The sequence below is a fragment of the Somniosus microcephalus genome, chromosome 1, assembly GCF_052327205.1.
Source record: "Somniosus microcephalus isolate GS21.2 chromosome 1, FLI_Smic_1.0, whole genome shotgun sequence".
Classification (NCBI taxonomy): Eukaryota; Metazoa; Chordata; class Chondrichthyes; order Squaliformes; family Somniosidae; genus Somniosus; species Somniosus microcephalus.
The window spans coordinates 424,877,071-424,896,035 of NC_140987.1; the positions used below are offsets into that span (position 1 = coordinate 424,877,071).

Consider the following 18,965-nt stretch of genomic DNA (forward strand, 5'->3'; position numbering starts at 1 on the left):
TCTGATTTCATCCTTTACTAACAAGGCCACGCCACCTCCTTTTCCTTTTCGCCTGTCCTTCCTCGGGACATTCAAAAGCGCTTCACGACTAATCATTCACTTCACGACTAATCACTTCAGCACTGACTGCACTTCAGATGTAATCCATTACTTGTAAAGTATTTTGGGATGTCCTGATGCTATATAAATGCACATTCTTTCAATACACTACAGTGGGAGTGCTGCACTGTTGAAGGTGCTGTAGTTTGGATGAGTCAGAAAGGATCCTATGGCACCATTTGAAAAAGAGGAGGGAGTTCTTCTTGTGGCCAACAATCCTCCCTCAACTAACATCACCAATAAAACAGATTCAATGGTCATTTTCATCTCATTTGCACTTGGTGAGACCTTGCTCTGTGCAACCAGCTGCTGCCTACACTTCAAAAAATGATTCGTTGTGAAGCGCTTGTAAATGTCCCGAGGATGTGGTGAAGCATTATATAAATTCTTCCTCTTTTTCTTTTCTTTTCTCTTGTGTGTGTGTGTGTGTGCGCGCTATCTTCCACCCCCACTGCACCACCCCCCCCCCACTGCGCCCATCTTCATTTCTCTCTGTTTTTCTTCCCTGGTGTAGACATGTTCTGCATCATTGAGTACAAATTTTATTTTCTGTTAAGGTAATATTTATACATTCATTTAAAGGAGGGACAGCAAGCAGTTCTGTAGATTGTAATGCATTAGAATTTTTTTGCTGCAGCTGGGCTTTAATATAATCATTTTAAGAAGTATTTTTAAGAGAAAGGATTTGTTCTTCCCATTGTCACTCGGCTATACAGCTTTTCAGTAGAGTTATAGGAAATCTATCGGATGCCTGAGTTATCCTCCACTGGCACAAATGCGGAACGTGTGTCTTCTAATCAAGGTTAATCGATGATGCACAACATGACGGCTGTTCTGCTGCTGCAAGCACTGTGACAATCAAGATGGATGTCCTGCAGCACACCTAGATGCTGTACTGGGCTTCCACAGAATTACAGTGAGAGCCATTTTACCTTGTATTGGATCAAAGCATGACTGCAAACTGTTTCCTTTCAATCATGATGGACACTTCCAGTATTGCAGTTAGCTGCAGCTTCTGCTGGAAATAATTTGGAAAGCACACTGACCCAAGAAACATGGAGTTTCTGCAGAACTGATATATAAAACAAATAGCTTTGTATGAGACTCACAAGTGTAGTACTCTGCTGGGTGAAGCTTTTCAAGGTTATATTAGCAGTTGGGAATACAGTAATATTTTGTGATTTAAAAAAAAAAGACTTCGGGGAAAAAATTCGGTCGCGCCCCCTTTGGGGTGCTAACTTCACGGAAAAGTTCGCGCCCCCACACCCGAAATTCACTAGTAGTGCCCCAAGAGGGAGGTGGGGCACTACTGGAAGCGCTCCCCCTCCCTCTTGGGGCGCTGCGAGTGAATATCGCGGCACTACGTGCAGCAGCACGTCGGCACGTCGCACCGCGGTACTGCAGGCCTTCCTCCCCTTATTAAAGGGGAGGGGCCTAGCGCAGCGCGACCCGGGGCCCAGCTGGGCCACCAGGGATCGGGGTGCCGGCAAAAGAACCCCGCACTCAAGAGGGGGGCTGTATAGGAGGCTGGGGACAGCAAAGGGGGCAGGTGTTGGCAAGCGGCCAGCAACAAAATTACCGCCCGGCACCTCTAAATACTGCCGCCCCAGCTGCACATATGCCCCCCTGACCCTGTCGGACATAGCGTCCGGCGGTAAGTCAGGGGGCGCTACCGAAGTTTGCAAGCAAGGCGCTGCACACGGCGATGATGTCATCGCCGGAGGCGCAGCACCGCGGGGTGCTAACGGTTACCGCCGCTCTAACCTCCCGCTGAATTTCGTGGGAGGCGTTAGCGGCACCGAGCCCGTGCGCCAGTTGCTTTGGGCCCCATTAGCGCCCTCTTAGGGCGCTAACGGGGGGTGCAAAACAACCAAATTTTGCCCCCTTCATTTAATAGGAATAACGCTGAATCAAATTCTAAACCAGGAGTGAGCTGACTTCTACAGTTGTATCAAATCAAGGGGTAGTCAAGAAATGAGACACTGCAGGTTTGGATTTACCTGTCTCTCTAGGAAAGAAATGGCAGCTGTCACTTACAGAAGGTTCTCTGAGTATTCATGCAACCATAGTTGCATATTCTTACCATTTTGCCCATGCCACCATTTGTGATGAAAAAGATCAACACCAATTTTGTTTCTAACAAAAACTTCTTTAATATGCATATTGGTTCTTGATCTAATAGTGGCATCTGGTGCTGGGTGGTATGATGCTAATGGTACTGGAAGGGTGGGTTCCCAACTTCTCATAATCTAGCAGATGTGTTGTCGATATGGGATATTTACCAGGTAAAATCGCAGTAAAGTTTAAGATATTAGGAATGTGCGAGCTGCGGTCAGAAGCTAATCTAAGCAATTTGGAGCACCAGAGAGAAGAGCTTTGAAGGGCTTGAATGGCCATTCCTCATCCTTAATGGTTTCTTATGCTCTTGCCTCGCTTGAAATGGTTTAAGTTTTATTCTTAGTGCAGTATGACTCCAACCATGCAAATTCATGACAGTCAGACTCAGTTTTACTATTTCAGTTGTATCCCATCCCATTTTCTCCCTTGTGTCCTGAAGATGTGGACTCATACTGTGGTATGGTTCTATAGACTGCCTTCCAGAGCCTAGTCATTTTATATATACAAGCCTAGACGGTAAGTGTCAGCAGGTTATTCATCTGTGGAGGGAATTAAAGCTGAGTGCAATCCTGTCCTGGCTCGGTGTTGTAGTCAGACATAATAGACCAGGAAGGTGTGAGGTTCAATCCCTGGTTTGTGCTGAGTTGGCTGACCTCAATTTGGGCAACAGGTGGTCTCGGTGTCCCTGGATTGGGGAAGGGAAAAAGAAGTTGGCCAGGTCCAGCTTCTGACCACTACCCAGTGACCCGTGTGAGCAAGTGTGCTTGTGTTTGCGCTGTTTGAGGACTGCATTAACCTCAGCTGTGATACACATTATGAGGCCTACCAATATTCATGGTCTACACATGAAGAATGGCCACTTGGTCAGGGTACTCTGTGGTGGCTAATGCCACATAAAACAAACCATAGCAGCAGTCCGTGCCTTCAGAAGACTTCACATTACTGTTCCTGCATTGCTGAGGCCTAGGGTGAAGCATGGTGGGTAGTAAGCTGGAATTGAATATCGGAGATGTGGGATAGGTAAGCGTTCTAGATTTTCCACTTGGGGAAGAAGGAATAGTTGCATGGAATGTTCCCTCAAGGGATTAAACCATGGAATAGAGTTAACGATGAGCTCGAGTCTGTGGAAACAAGCTTGATGGGCTGAATAGTCTTCTTGTTCCCTACTTTATATTCTTATGTCATCTACTCCCAGCTCGCACTAGGATTTGTACAACCGCATTGATTCCGTGATGACCCGCCTCTTTGAATTTCCAATTGCACATATTAAGATTTTTGTAGTGAATTATATCACCAGTTCACCCTCCCACAATTTCCTCATCTGTTAGTTGAATACTTCAAAATGCAAATTGATTCGCTGTTGCAGGTTTTCATTTATGCATTAATTTGGCTCCCTCTTTGTGCCTGATTCTTCATTCTTATTTGCATAAAATTAATGCAGGTTTTTATATCGGGCATAATTTGAAGAGCAATTTTTCATTAATTTACATACATTGAGCACTTCTGAAGCTTTCAGCTGAGAGTATTGTACAACCAGTCAGTTCATTTTCATTTTGTTTTGACTATATTTCCTAATATTCCTCCTGGGCTGGTTAATGAAAATCATTTTTTATAATGTGGGAACTAGCATTATTTTGGTCTCTGTTGCTGACACAACCAGATTACAAGATTAGCACTATTGAGAAATTGAGAATTGGTTGTCCAGATTCATGGGCCCCGATATTTGCAGGGAGCTTGAAAATGGCTGGGGAATGCTGGCAAAATTAACAGGTTGACCGGCTGCCAGTCGGGAAACCCAGCAGCAGCAGGCCGCAGCCGGGGACCCTTGGGAATGGTCCCCGATAATTGGGAGAGGGGAATGTTGGAGATCGGGCTTTGGGGAGGATGGCGGCGGTGGCGGAGGCAGAGGGACCATCGCGGGAGGGGGGTGGGGGGACCTTGAAAATGGCTGGGGAATGCTGGCAAAATTAACAGGCTGACCGGCTGCCAGTCGGGAAACCCAGCAGCAGCAGGCCGCAGCCGGGGACCCTTGGGAATGGTCCCCAATAATTGGGAGAGGGGAATGTTGGAGATCGGGCTTTGGGGAGGATGGCGGCGGGGGCAGAGGGACCATCGCGGGAGGGGATGGGGGGGAGAGACCAGAGATCAGGGCTGGAGGATGGGAAGGATGGCTATGATCGCAGCATGGAGCGGACATCGGTGCTTGTGGGGGTGGGGAGAGGTCTCCGATCGCGGCAGGGAGAGAGAGAGGCGGCGAGCAGCAGAGGGGAGGCCGAAGGCTTCCTTGAGGGGCCGGGGGGAGAGCACTCCTGCGCCTCCTGGCTCACAAGGAATGCTGGAAAAGGTGCTTATCTTGTAGAGTCAGCAGCTCCCGCCTCCCTTTCACTGTCAAGTTTCCCAACCGCGGCGGGTGTAAAATGTAGAATTTAAATCAGGCATCCAATGGCACTGGGGGAGCCTGATTTAAATATGTTAATGAAGTGCCCCGCTGCTCCATGGCTGGAATCCCGCCGCTGTGTTGGGGACACATTCCCCATTTTTTCATTTTTAACCCCTTCGCCCCCAACCCTTTCCCGCATGTCATGGGGGCGGGCGGTTAATATCGAGGCCATGATGGGGCTTTTTGTTTGAATCAGTTCTGTTTTTCTTGATCAGTTCAGGGTTCATTTGTCTCCTTAGGACCCTAAATGACTCCTTACAATTGTTCAGAATGAGGTGCCTGCCTACACTTTGACAGGTGGCTTGATGATAATCCATTTGCAGATGCTTATACGAGGCACCAACCTAGATTGCCCTGTTCTAAAATGAGCCTTTGGTTTACTGGTATTGTAATCAGTTTATATAAATCAAGGTTTGGGGCAGTGGGAGTCATTACCTGCTCCTGGTTTTCCAACTAGCAACTTGAAATTGCCTTAATATTCTCCATATCCTATCCGTAATTGGATAAAGTGTGACAAGATTTGAGTGTGTCAGATAATGGTGGTCAGGGCTCAACTTCTGCCTTGGGAAAAAAAAATTCTGATGTCTGCATCATTTTTGGCATTGAATGAGTGAGTAAGTGTAAATATTTGAATGAAAACTTAATTGTCCTGACTGGAAGAAAGATTGTGTGGGGACCGTGGCTTGTTTCTCTGCCCGCCCACCCAAACGCAGACCCCACAATTCTCACTGCACATAACTGAAAATCCTGGTGCTTTCTGCAACCCTGTTAGAATGTCATAGTACAGAAACGGGCCAAGTCAAGTCTGTGCCAGTGTTTCACTCCACATGTGGAAGGCAGCTGGCCAGATTTGAATGGAGATGGTGACATGGAGATAGAAAAATATTTTAAGGTTCGTTCAGTTTGTCTTTGTGGTTCAGGAATATTTACACAACTTTTTTTTCAGAAGTTTCAATGGCTGAGCTAGAATCCAAGATTGCACATGGTCTGTGGAAGGAGTGAGCTTGATGGGCTGAATTACTTTTTCCTTGTTCTGTTTTGTTAATACACTAAGAATCTGTTGTTTGGTTTTTACAGGTGTCATGTCTACAGGACTTTTTTGGTGATGATGATGTGTTCATTGCTTGTGGCCCAGAAAAGTTCCGATATGCCCAAGATGACTTTTCGCTGGATGAAAATGGTAAGTAGCTGAATGGATTAAGATTGCAGGTATTGCACGAAGCAATGCCAGTCTTTTTGGCCCTTTGGCCTTGTGTTCGAAACCAGCCCCAGATCGTGGAAATAAAACGTTTCACTTCCTGAATGCTACCAGAAGTGAAATTCATTCTAGCAGGTATTGGATGTCGGTCTTCTGTGGAAGACTTTGCTGAATTCTGCATTAATTGGGCAACCTGGCTGTAAGATGCTCTATGTGCAAAGACACGCACATACATAGAGTGCAGACATTGGAAGCATCATTCTCAACCTGCAATTAAACCATGTCAAATTTGGCAAAAAAGTGATTGTTTTGTCACTTTGACAGGACATTTAAGTTAATTTGGGTGCAGCCTCTTAAGCAAACTTTTTATTTATCAGATGGTCATGAATTAAACAAGAATATCACAAGTGAGTTGAGAACAGTGCCTCTCCCCAATAAATTCCCTTTATAGAGCATCTAGTATATGATCACTCTCATGAAAGCATGGCTCTTTACCCCCTTTACTCTCACTTAATGAAAACTCATCAAGTAACTAGAATAAGCCAATCAGAAGCTTAAAAATTCATGTTGTCATCTCTTCTGATGTGAAGTCGGTGAGCTCTGCGTGCTTGCACTTTTCCACCTTGCCATGCCTTCTGTCAGCAGTCACCTCTTATTTCACACTTTAAAATGTCTGAAGTCCTCGTTTGCCTATTCGGTCAACTTGCTGCTGACCCAGACAATGCAGACCAGCTTGCCTGAAGACTGGAAACGGGATGCCAGCCACAGCACTGAGTCTTCAGCGTCGAATGCAAATCCTGTGAAATTGGTCCAGTAAGTATAACTTCTTAAGTGACTGATAACTTCCATGTGTTTAATATCTACCTTTGCAATTGCTTTGTAGGTCAGAGTTCATCCCAGTTCTTTCAAATTCTGAGCATGGTCAATTGGCCCTGTTGTCTCCCTACTCCACTCCATCTGCCTCCTTGGATCATATTCATGTTCTGCATCATAAGTCTTAATCAGTAATCTAATCAGGATTTAAGACTGATACTCATGGTTCTGATCTTTCATTCATCATATGATTTGGTTTCCCTTTGTTTCTCCCCGCCCCACCCCCCACCCTCTACGTCACCTCCTTTGGGAGACTAATCTCATATGATATAAGGCTTCCTGCAACTTCTGAACTGTTTCAGCATTGGCTGAAGATTCTGTTTAACCATCATGTTGATGGTCTTTTCCTCTCTAATGATTCAGGTAAGTTTAATAGTGTGCACTTATTTCTTCAACAACCCTTCAAAATGCAAAAGTTACCTCCTGTCATTACATGGCAGAGTTTTCAATTAAGAACAGCGTTACAGCTTCCTGCTCCCTTCTCGCTGCATGCTAGGTGTCCTGTAATCATTTTATATAACACATATCTCCAGGTAGATTTAGGCCCAAAGTTTGCGCTCGGAGGCTTCCCGCGGGCAGATGCCGCCGACCTGCAAAAAATCTACGAATTTACCTGATGGTCCAGGAGGTATTGGAGACTCGCGCTCCTGGGCCTCTCCGGGTAGGCGCAGGTAGAGGCCCACCTATCCCAGGGGCACACGCGGTTCACAAGCGCCCCTGGGATCACGTGGGCTGGCCCAACCACTGAAAGAAGGGGAATCCCTATTCATACTTATGAAGATTCCGTATGTACGGAACTCCCATAAGTATGAATGGGGATCACCTAAAAAGGACACCAACATGTGAAATAAATTTTTTAAAATTACATATTTAAAATGAATTAAAATGCCATTTAATTAAATATTTTAAAAAAACATTTAATTTTTTGAATTTTTTTTACTATGTTTTAACGGGACTAAAAATAAACTTACCTTATTGGACAGGGTTTTTAATGTATAAATGAGTGATAAAATTTTATTTTTCTATTTTTTAAAACTCTTACACTGGTAAAAGCAGGCCTTACGCCTGCTTTTACCAGGTGTAAGAATTTCAAGGTTCATTCGCTGGGCAGAAGTTGGGCAAATAGCACAACTCTCCGCCCACAGAGGCCCTTCTCCCAGGGATGCAGAGGACCTGTCAAGAGAATTCTTGACAGATTGCAAGTTCTGGGTTTTCCTGCATGCGCTTCGCATGCCTAAACCCAGATCTTGCGCGGCCACTATGGGCGCGTGCGCACCTCGACGACGTTACGGAGGTGGAATTAGACAGTCTTTATGATGGAGAGAATATGGGGTCAGAAGTTCAGCTCGGGGCAAAAAGGACACCGAGGTTGTGAACAATCGGTTTCAACCTGAGATATTGGCCTGGAAGGGTGTTGGAATCGGAGATGAGGGTACAATGCCTGCCTTTGTTGTATATCATCATAACATGACGTTACAGAGTGTGAATCCTGTTTCAGACTTTATAAGGGTGTATCACCACTAGTTAATTCAACAGAAGGTAATCCTGGCTGCAAGATTAACCTAGCTTGATTACAATGTGCACAGATTTTGGAGTATGGTTCTCCATAGAAAGACCTCCAGTTCCAGATCAGATTAGATAAAGAATTTGAGTATAGGCAGGAAGGGAGAAGTTAGTGGGGTCCTCTCAGCTAACAGGCCTCCAATGTTGGCCATAATTTGCTGAATCTTCAGGGTGGCTAATTTCTCGGAATTGCCCAATGTTGGCCCTAATTCTGTGATCTATATCTCCAACCTCTGCTCACAGTTGGACAATTTTGTCAATTTACCTTTTGGCACTGTTCAAAGTAATTGCCTCAAGCTTAGTGTCAGTAACAATGCAGGTCAATATGAAACCGAGACCAAGCAGAAGGACGCAGAGCTGACCATTGCATTTTTCCATCAACAGCAACACTTTCCTCACAAGACAAAAGGAAAGGTGTTAACTGAAGACACACTCAAGGAATCCCTGTGAGTCTTCCTCAGTACTCTGCCTTAATTATTTAGAGCTTATTTCAACATATGACTGACTTGGTTAGGTTGGCCACGACCGTGTCTCATTCAACAGTGACACAAGCTAAGCCACTATTGGTTCATTCAATGACTTTTGTCTGCTTTTTCGACTGTCATCATTTCAATGGCATTTAATGAAAACTGCAAGCTTTTACACTTAGTGACATCTCCTACTTTGACGTTCACATTACTGAGAGTGTTTATTCACTAAGACAAACTTGGACCTTTTCATGCTCTTGACTTCCACGGATTGTACTGGAGAACTAATGAAACTAGCACAAGTGGCAATGATATGTTACTAGTTTTGTTTTTACTTAAATATTTATCTCCCTGAGGCTTCTTAAATGGAAAAATAATTAAGCTCAGCTCTGTGGATAAACAAACCAATCTCTCTGAGAAGACTTGGCTGAAGCACCATTGTTTTCCCACCTCCTCATGTTCATATATTGTCCAGCAGATTTTGTTTTAAGAACATCCTTTGTTCACCACTCCACCTATTTGTTGGTTTTGAAATGGTTATGATCTCCATCTCTCAAGAGTTTGCTGCTCCCTGACATCCTCCTCCTTCTGTTTCATTTAGGAAGAATGCCATTCCAGCGTCCACAGAAGCAGGATTCCACGATTAAGGAAAGGGACAACAGGGACCAGGCCCAGAACAAGTGAGCCTTCTGTCCATCTTCTGCCTCCCGTAGTCTGCAACTTTTCACTTTTCCAATTTTGGCTGCATTAGTTTGGGACTCTGTATTGGAGGGTCCCTCATTTTTATGTGGGTTTTCAACTTTTCTGTTGCCTGTTAATAGCTTTGTTTAGCTTGTATTAAATAAATGTTCTTCAGTCAAATGTTTCAGTGTGTTCTTTGGCTTACAGACCTCCATAGTTTCAAAGTATATGAAAGCACAAATTGTGGTCCTTTATTCCAGCATATGATGCAGTGAGTGTTTTTAAGCTTCTGACTTGGCAATTCTAATCACCTGAGGAATTTCTAGAACTCATGTTTCTTAAATGCTACTTTGCTAAAAGCTGCTGTGAGATTTTGTTATGATATTTTCAAGGAGGAGCGCAATTTGTTTTTTTAAAAGTCCCCTTTACATTACATTTAATTCATATTTCTGTTAGTTTTGTGCCATTCTTCTCTTCCCTTCAATCTATCTGAGCGGGTAGTATGTACAGGCCTTATGCACATAGTGTCAGATCATTCTCAGTGAGCTTATTGGTGCAGTCATCACCTTGGGTGGACTTTGGGCAAAAAGCACATTTGTTTTTATAAGTCAAACCTTTTTTGATATTTGGACAATAAAAGCCTGATTATGGAGAGAATCGTGCTGTTTAACTAGTAGCAAGTGCATTAGCATTACTATTTCTTTAGAAATATCTGCTCATTGGATAATCAAAAAGTAGTTCTTACAAATGAAAATCTCCAAAGTCAGAAATCCAAATTGAATCAACCTGGGTTCATTTGTAAAGCACATCCGAATGTGGTTAGCACTGTTGCCTCACAGCGCCAGGGACCCGGGTTCGAATCCGGCCTCGGGCGACTGTCTGTGTGGAGTTTGCACATTCTCCCCGTGTTTGCGTGGGTTTCCTCCGGGTGCTCCGGTTTCCTCCCACAGTCCAAAGATGTGCGGGTTAGGTTGATTGGCTATGATAAATTGATCCTTAGTGTTAGGGGGTTAAATACGTGGGGTTACGGGGATAGGGTGGGATATGTGTTGGTGTAGGGGTTACGGGGATCGGGTGGGATATGTGTCGGTGCAGGCTCGATGGGCCGAAATGGCCTCTATCTGCACTGTGGGGTTTCTGTGATTCTGTGATGCTCTGTGTATGGCACTGCAGTTTGCCTCAGAACCCTGGGCTATGGGTGGGGAGGGGGAAATCAACCAAGACTCTCACACCTGATCGTTGTTTAGGCAATCTGACTAGAAAGTGTGCACATTGGATGTTGAGTGAGGACAGGTTGCAGCTATGAGGTCATCCACTTTCAAATGGCCTGCAGGCACTAACTGTATAGACTCACACATCAAGAAGAGCAAGGTACTGGACAACTCCAGCCAAGAGTCAGTACCTTCAAGAGAGGAGGAGGAGGAGGAGGAGGAGAGGGGTGGGGGTGGCTTTAGAACTCATTATAGCACAGTTGTTGCATTTCCCAGTTCTGTTGTCTATACGTCAGTGAGTATCACCAAAACAGGAGGCAAGTTTGACAAGAAGGAGATCAGGTAATGCTTTTAACACATCATTGTCAGCAGAGTGGAGAATCAGATGATTATTCTTGGAGATTATAGAATCCTATGACTTCACTAATACTTTGAATTTAAACTGTGAGCAAAAAGTAACATTATTCTTCAGAAGTTATTATAAGCGTGATTTTTGCAGCTATTGTAAAAACAAAGGCCAGGAATTTCCTCGGAGCTGCGGAAACCCGGTTTACGTGCATAAAATGGGGTTTCTGACACACTTCCGATGAACTTACAGCGGCTAAACGGGAGCAGCTCTGAAGAAATCTCCAGACAAACGCTCCATGAATTTCCTAAAATATTTAAATGATTACTTTCACATGTCCTGTTTCTAGACACAATGAACTGATGCATCTTTGACCCTTTTCTTGCTGCGTTGGAGCAAGAGTCACCGGGGCTGTAAAGTTGACTTGGAAATGTATTTTTAAGACTATCCTTATTTTCCTTTTATTACTTGAGTTCCGTCTAGGATATGTAACTTAACTTTGTGTTAGTTTACCTACTTTTTTTTTTACAGTATCACTATGATGAGTGTTCATAATCTCCACATATCTTGGTTTGGACTAGAACATATAGTTATCGGAATTATGTATTTATATGTAAACCTAACCAATCGAAGAAATGCTTTCTGATCAAATTGCAATGAGAGGCAGCCATTTTTTCCCCAAGAGTGTGACGCATACAAAAATGTCTTAGAATCTGTTTGCAACTCCAAGTATACAAATTATTAGAACTGAGGATAAACAAAATCTTCTTCTATTACCCACTCTTCAGACCATTTAATTACAGTGCCTCATTACTCTGTGCTCACTTATTTAAGCAAATTGGACTGCTGCAGCAGATTTTCTTGCGAAGAATACAAAGAAGTGATGCGACCTCTGATGCAAAATAGTATAGAATCCAAACCCACAACATAAATTTCATCATTTAACATGATGCAACAAACCTGGCTTTATACAGAAAATGTGAGCCTGTTATGACATCATTCATCCATAATTCTTAGGATGAGGTAAAGATGGATGTCGTCTGTGATGACTTAAGTACACACAGAATATACTGATTACAGAATTAGGAAATAGATCAGAAGAGACTCATGATAACTAAATGGAGTTTACTTAATTGGGTTTAGTTCCCCTTTTAAGGGAAAGTATAACCTGAGCCAGAGAAAAGTTTCCAAGGAGTTTTTTTTCTCTAACATTATGTGTAGTGGAGCAGCTATACTCGATGGGCCAACATTCAGAACTTGGATTAATTTTGAAATCCCACTTACACCCACTGCAGATTACATGTGACCATAAATACTGCTTTGATTTATCGTCTGCTGCACACAACACAGGGAATGATTACACAGTGGAAGTGATGTACAGGATTCAGCACTAGCCCAAAATATTCTTGTTAACTTAGAACGTCAGTATGGCCAAAAGGAAACAAGGATGCAGGAAGCAAAGAAACTGAGGGGCCTACTTGCTGCAAATTAAAGACTATTATTTACTGAATACTCGTTTATAGAGTGGCCAGCACTTTAAAGAATGCTAATGAATGTTTTCTCTAATTGTGTGTTTTTTCTGATTTAAATGATGAAAATTAAACTACTTGGGAAACCAGCTCAGCCATTTCTAACCCAGAAATTAATCTAAGGAACTGAAACAACCTCCATCTTTGTGACTTGATTATAAGCAAGGATCTGCTCTAAAGGACTTAATGTTTCAATTACAGACTGAGTAGCAGAACCTCAGCCTCCTAAATTGTCATACGCCCTAGTGTGCTACTTTTCAATTACATTGGTAGCTAATAAAAGTACAGTATCACCTCATAGTTGCTCAGGACATAACCATAGGGAACTCTGTAAAGTGAGTCTCCGTTAGTTTTGGAGCCACAATTTTGGAAACTGGGGCAGCGCAGACTTCCTTTGTAGGGATAATGTCATTTTGATAAATCTGATTTCTAGGACTCCAGTGTCATTCGCAATATACTAAATTTCAAGAATGCAAAATTCTAGTAAAAAATAATAAATTATTTGTACAGGCAACTATTTGGGGGCAGAAATTTTTAACCAAGAACTAGGTAGAAATAAAAAAGTTACAGCATTTTTAAAAAAGTGGTAAAAATGTAATGTCAAGTAATATTTTAACTACAGGGTGTTAAAACAGTAACAGACTGAAACTGAGATTAAAAGAACAGAGTTGGGAGAGAAATATCCCCCAGAGAGAAAACCAGGATTAAAAAAAAAATTAACTAGAGAAAATGGCTCAGAAGTTTGCCAGGTGTTATGATCTGTTAATTGTCTGATTAAAGCTTTTGTACTCTCCAAGAGGTGCACAGAAGTCGGACGCTGGGAGGTTTTGATGTTGGTAAGTAAAGGATTCACTGGTGACAGATTTTCAGCAGCAGAAATGTTTGCAATATTGTGGGATGGACATGTGAAGAAAAGCTGATTACAGGAGAAGGTAGCCATTGAAATAAAGACGAGTGCAGAATTCATTAGATACAGTGATTTAGCCAACAACCTTCTGTACCTTTTCCAACTTTATGTTCAGAAATGTGAATATACAGCAGCAACATTACACTTAGCATGTCTAAGTGTATTGTACAACGCTGTCTAGATAATTTGAGAGTTTATTCTCTTTCTTTTATGACATTCAGTTGCTGCCCTGTCTCTTTTATTAATTGTTGCTGTATCTCCAAAGGCTGCCAGTGTCTCTTTCTCTTGCTGAATGTTACTGTTGACCTAACGCCTTTTTAAAATTCAATCACTGTTTCTTTTTTCAGTGGTCCTTACTGCCTTCCCTTCTTTCAGTCACTGCTGTTAGTTCTTGTCCAAATTTGGCTGCTATTCTTCCTTGCTTTCGTTTGCTGTCCCTTTCTATTTCTATTACTTTTTGAATTGAAATACTGCGCTTTGCTTTCTCTTCTGGTCCTGTTTAATTATATACAAAGTGCAGATACAACTTTTGCCTCTTGGACCTTGCAAGTGGCTCTGCTATTCTGTGCCCAGACTCTCATTTCTTGGCTTGGGTTGTGGACTTTGAAAGCATCTACTGGCTTGACTAGCTATATTTGGAACTTGTGTTAAAATCCAAAGACAAGACAGGATATTTTTTAGCTGCAAAACTAGAAAGAGGTGATGATAAATATTTAGTAATGCACAAAAAAATTGTTAAATGTTAGTAACATGCAATTTGTAATTGCAACTGTCTACTGTCAATTTACTTTCCTGCAATGTACAACACGGGAGCTGAGCATTCAAAAGCCGACAGATAGTAACTAGCTCAGAGATTCTACCTTTCCTTTTAAAAGACAACAAACATGTCAACAATCTGAAAGGGACAATTAGATTCAATATATTTCTTGGCTACCTTTATATATTTTATCTAAAAAAAAAAAAAATTAGACCTGAAATTCAATGCAGTTTAACTTGATTCTAATCCTATCAGCCCCAGGCATAACCTCTCAAACAGATTGTCTGAACTTTACGCACCAGCGCCTAAACATTTCAAAATGCTGCTTTCTGATGATTTGCCAGTAATACTCCACCGATTTATAAAATGTAGTTCATATCAAGGTCAGACAGTTTTATTTCAGTCGAGCAGTCATTTAGTTCCTCTGTTCTAGCCTATTTTGTAAGGGGCACTGAAGTATACAGCAGTCCCTCATTATAACAACCTCTGATTATACCACAATCTCTGGTCCAACATATATTGTTTACAGCAGCCTCTTTAATAGAGAAACCACATAAAACACGCTCCCTATAACAAGTCCCTTAGTGTAGTGCTCTTTTTACTGCTCTGAAAAATGCCCTCACAGAGAGGGTCTGGTTTACAGTGTTTCTAATGAGAAACAGCTTCCCAAATATAACATGTATTGGATAATGGTTTGAATGGGGTTTCAACATGTAAGGCACACCAATATTAACATTCAGTGGATAACAATTAACAATAATTGCACACATTTGGTAGAGAAAATGTCATGAAATTACTTTTTTATTTTCTTCACCAATTTTCTACCCACCCTCCACTTCCTCTTTTCTGAAGGCATTGCCTCCTTGCTGGACTAGTTCCACAGGCTGTGGTTGCTTCAAGTATTTCCCTTGACCATTATTCATGTATGAGTCTTGACAGACAATGGCATCAAGCTATTCAATTGTGTGGAGCATCACAGCTGAGGTTAATCTTGTTTTCACCTGAGGTTAACACGTGCAACCTTCCAGCGGACGTTGTTGAATTGTAATCTTGAGCAGGAACCCTAGGTGATTTTTCCCTCCTTAACCCAGGAGCCCTGTTGCTAATTGTAGTGCTCCCAATCCAAGACAGATTTAACCTGGGACCTTCCAGGTCTATGTGGCTCAGCCAGTTGCTAAATAAATTCACTGAGGAATTTAAAATAAATTATTCCTCACTATTCCCTTTCAGTGAATTTGCTTCCATGTGCCTTTTCCTTCAGGAAACACGGCTCATCAGTAAGCCATGAACTTTTCTGCATCTTACAGCAATGCCACTGCACCCTTGGCCAATGGGAGGCATGCATGCTGTTGGAGTGAGACATCCTGTATCCAATGTCATTCCCTTTCCAGGCAAATCACTCCATGGCAAGTTAATATCGGGTGGCCACTAGCAATACTTCACAACTCACAATCTCATGGTTACCAGAGTTGCATTCCAGATGGCTTCAGATAGGTCTTTCACCTTGGTAAGGACAAACTCTCTCCTCAAATGGAAAATATGGGAATGGAGGCAAGGTGAAGGGCAAGAGCAAAGAAGGCAAGTAGATATGGACAAAAGCAAGAAAACCAAAAGGAGATAAAATTAGAAAATATACCCTACAAAAGGAGAGAGACCATAGGAATCACTCAAACAGGGGAACTGATTCACTTTTTGTTGAAGCTTACAGTCCTAAACAATGTTGTTTACATCAAGGCCACTCTCAGAAATCCTCCAACTTGTTGCACCAAGGAGTGATGAGATGTGGCCTGATATCAATCACGATAAGATAGACGTAGAGAAGATGTTTCCACTTGTGGGGAGACCAAAACTAGTGGCCATACATATAAGGTAGTCACTAATAAATCCAATAGGGAATTCAGGAGAAATTTATTTACCCAAAGAGTGGTAAAAATGGAGCATGCTACCACAAGGAGTAGTTACATGAGGGAGAAAGGACTAGACGGTTATGCTGATAGGGTTAGATGAAGAGGGGTGGGAGGAGGCTTGTGTGGAGCATAAACGCCGGCACAGACCAATTGGGCCGAGTGGCCTACTCTGTGCTGTAGATTCTCTGTAATTCTATGCTGCAGTGGGGAAGTCGCCAAGTGGCCTTTTCACTTCTGCTATGTATGCTGGGACAGCCCAATCTAAGTAGTGCTGGAAAGAAAGATAAGGGAAGTGAATAGCACACTATCTCAGCTCCAGTAACATCCCACAGGCAAGTGGGCCACAAGCACAGCCCAGAAAAGTAACAAGTCTGCCAAGGCTCAAAGGTAAAGGAGAAGAGGGTTGCACTTGTTCTCTAGGCTGCATTATGAGTACCACTGCTTAATATTGGAAATAGGGAAGATAAATATATCTAGAATCATTTGTCAGAATAATTTAAAATTTCTTTATACCGGAATTGAGGGTTTTCTTTTGCTCCATGTTTTTAGTAATAATCTTTAAAAAAATATTACATTAAATAATATAGTAAAGAGTAGTCATTATCAGACTAATTTCTAAGCATTAATGATGTTCCTTTAGTTTCCCAACAGTGACTCAAAACAAGAGACCACACATGATTTTGTATGAAATTCATTAACCATTAATAAACATTACAAACGATACAATTAGATTGAAAACTCTCATTTCAACAGACAGTAGTTAATTCTCCGTTTGAACTTCTGCACACAACAGGCAGAGTCCTAGACAACAACACTGTCTGGGATAGAGTGACACACACACGTTTCTTCTGCCTCGAAACCTTTCTTCCAATTAGTGTCATCGCCTGAAAATCAGTCCCTTGTAAACAGAAGTTCAGATGTAGAATTAACAATTGCCTGCTGAACCATGGGTCATGGAACATATACTTAGCCATGGGAAGGTTGTGGGCTTGAGACCCCAGAAGAAAGTTTTCCAGGCCTTTTTGTGGTCTTGGCCACTACCTAGGTTAATCATCTGGCCTTCTCACAGTTGCCTGTGGCTACAGCTTGTTGTGCAATTTACCTCATATAAAACAAATCTTTATTATCTAATGGTAAATATCCAGTTATAAATTGCCCTAGGGGTCAAATCTCATCACTGGTACGGATACATAAATAACATCTGCTATAAACAAGCCATGGCAAGATAACCAAATGCACCTCAGTTCTCAAGCAGTACCTTCAATGCACAACCTTCATTGTAGGTGTAATACAGACATACACAATGTGAGTGGTTCACTAGATCTCTCAGGGAATAAAGTGAGTAGCCAGGAAGAAAATCAGATTGGAAATGATTAGTTGTCATGGTACAGTGCATTTATTATTATTTGTGGGCATCTATTGTTACATGTTACTTTTTTCTACTTTAAACCAGAATGCCGTGTGGTGAAGACAAACCCTGGTGGTAAACCGGCTACTGCCTCACAAAGGTCCACAAGCAAGAGCTCTGGAGCCTCGCGTCGTAGTAAGTCTCCTGCTGACTCTGGTAAGCGGAACCTGCTGGCATTGGGTTTGCCACAGTACAGAAAAAAATTCAAATGGCTGTTAATTGACAAGTGACTGTGGCTATCTATCAGTCCACTATGAACTAGAACCTGGAGGAACGCCCTCCTAATTGCAAGTATATGCATCTCAATTCCTACCACAGAGGCAAAATAAAGTGTGAATAAATCGGGCCATAATTATAACACATTCAGACACAGCTTTAAAAAAATTCCTTGCGAATATCCTTATTATTCACAATTGAAAAGTTTTCTCTGTAATACACCTCTTGCTTGCTGTATGTTTTAATATGGCTTCCCCAGACAAACCTTGTAGAGGGGATTCTAATGTATGAGCAAAAAGCAAGTTTTACTATGTGGCAGTGTTTAAAGCATAACTTTGATGGTGGGGAAATGACAGTTTCAGTACACTCCAAACTGGGCTGAGTTCCTCTACTTTCTAGTGCCCATCAACACTAAACTTAAAAATTATAATACTGATTGCAATCTTGAAAAGAAAATGAATGCTTTAATGAATGGCAAGACATTCTAGCTCCATTTTTAAAAAAATGCAGGGCCTGAAATTACATGGTGACTCTCCGTAACATCAATGGGAGCCTGGGAGAAACCCCGCGGAATTTCAGGGCCACTGTCATCACTTAATCATCTGCCTGGCACTGGCAAATTCTACTTCAGTCATATCAAGCTTACAAGTAAATGTAGGTTTTACTTTGTTCCTCTGTTTGTGCGCAGACTTAAACCAGCTTGTATCCACAGCATCCTTGTACAACAGAAAATTGGATGAGAAAAGAAAGAAAGATTTGCATTTATATAGCGCCTTTCACAATCTCAGGACAACCCAAAGCATTTTACAGCCAATTAAATACTTTTGAAGTGTAGTCATTGTTTTAATGTAGGAAACGTGGCAACCAGTATTCGCACAGCAAGGTCCCACAAACAGCAATGTGATAATGACCAGATAATCTATTTTAGTGATGTTGGTTGAGGAATAAACATTGCCAGGACACCGAGGAAATAGCGCCGTGGGATCTTTTACGTCCACCTGAGAGGGCAGATGGGGCCTCCATTTAATGTGTCATCCAAAAGATGGCATCACCCACAGTGTAGCACTCCCTCAGCACTGCACTGGAGTGTCAGCCTAGATTTTGTGTTCAAGTCTCTGGAGCAGGACTTGAACCTGCAACCTTCTGACTCAGAGGCGAGATTGCTACCACTAAGCCACGGCTGACACCTAAAGCAGGAACTGCTCTCCTGGCTTCTAATAAATTCGACTTTCAATTCAGATGATA

At 42.3% G+C, this 18,965-nt stretch overlaps 1 protein-coding gene across 4 annotated transcripts in view; it reads left to right on the forward strand.

The window, feature by feature from the left end:
• Positions 1 to 18,965, forward strand: part of LOC147125254 (neuronal migration protein doublecortin-like) — a 266,166-nt gene that overhangs the window by 214,537 nt on the left and 32,664 nt on the right. Inside the window, exons 5-7 of one of the 4 annotated variants that reach the window (XM_085999932.1) lie at positions 5,735 to 5,837; positions 13,323 to 13,361; positions 17,550 to 17,660. In XM_085999932.1, the coding sequence (XP_085856058.1) occupies positions 5,735 to 5,837; positions 13,323 to 13,361; positions 17,550 to 17,660 (253 nt within the window). Of the gene's footprint in view, positions 1 to 5,734; positions 5,838 to 8,675; positions 8,738 to 9,359; positions 9,620 to 13,322; positions 13,362 to 17,549; positions 17,661 to 18,965 lie in introns of those variants that run through there. The other 3 variants (XM_085999938.1, XM_085999945.1, XM_085999944.1) reach the window with 3 other exon arrangements.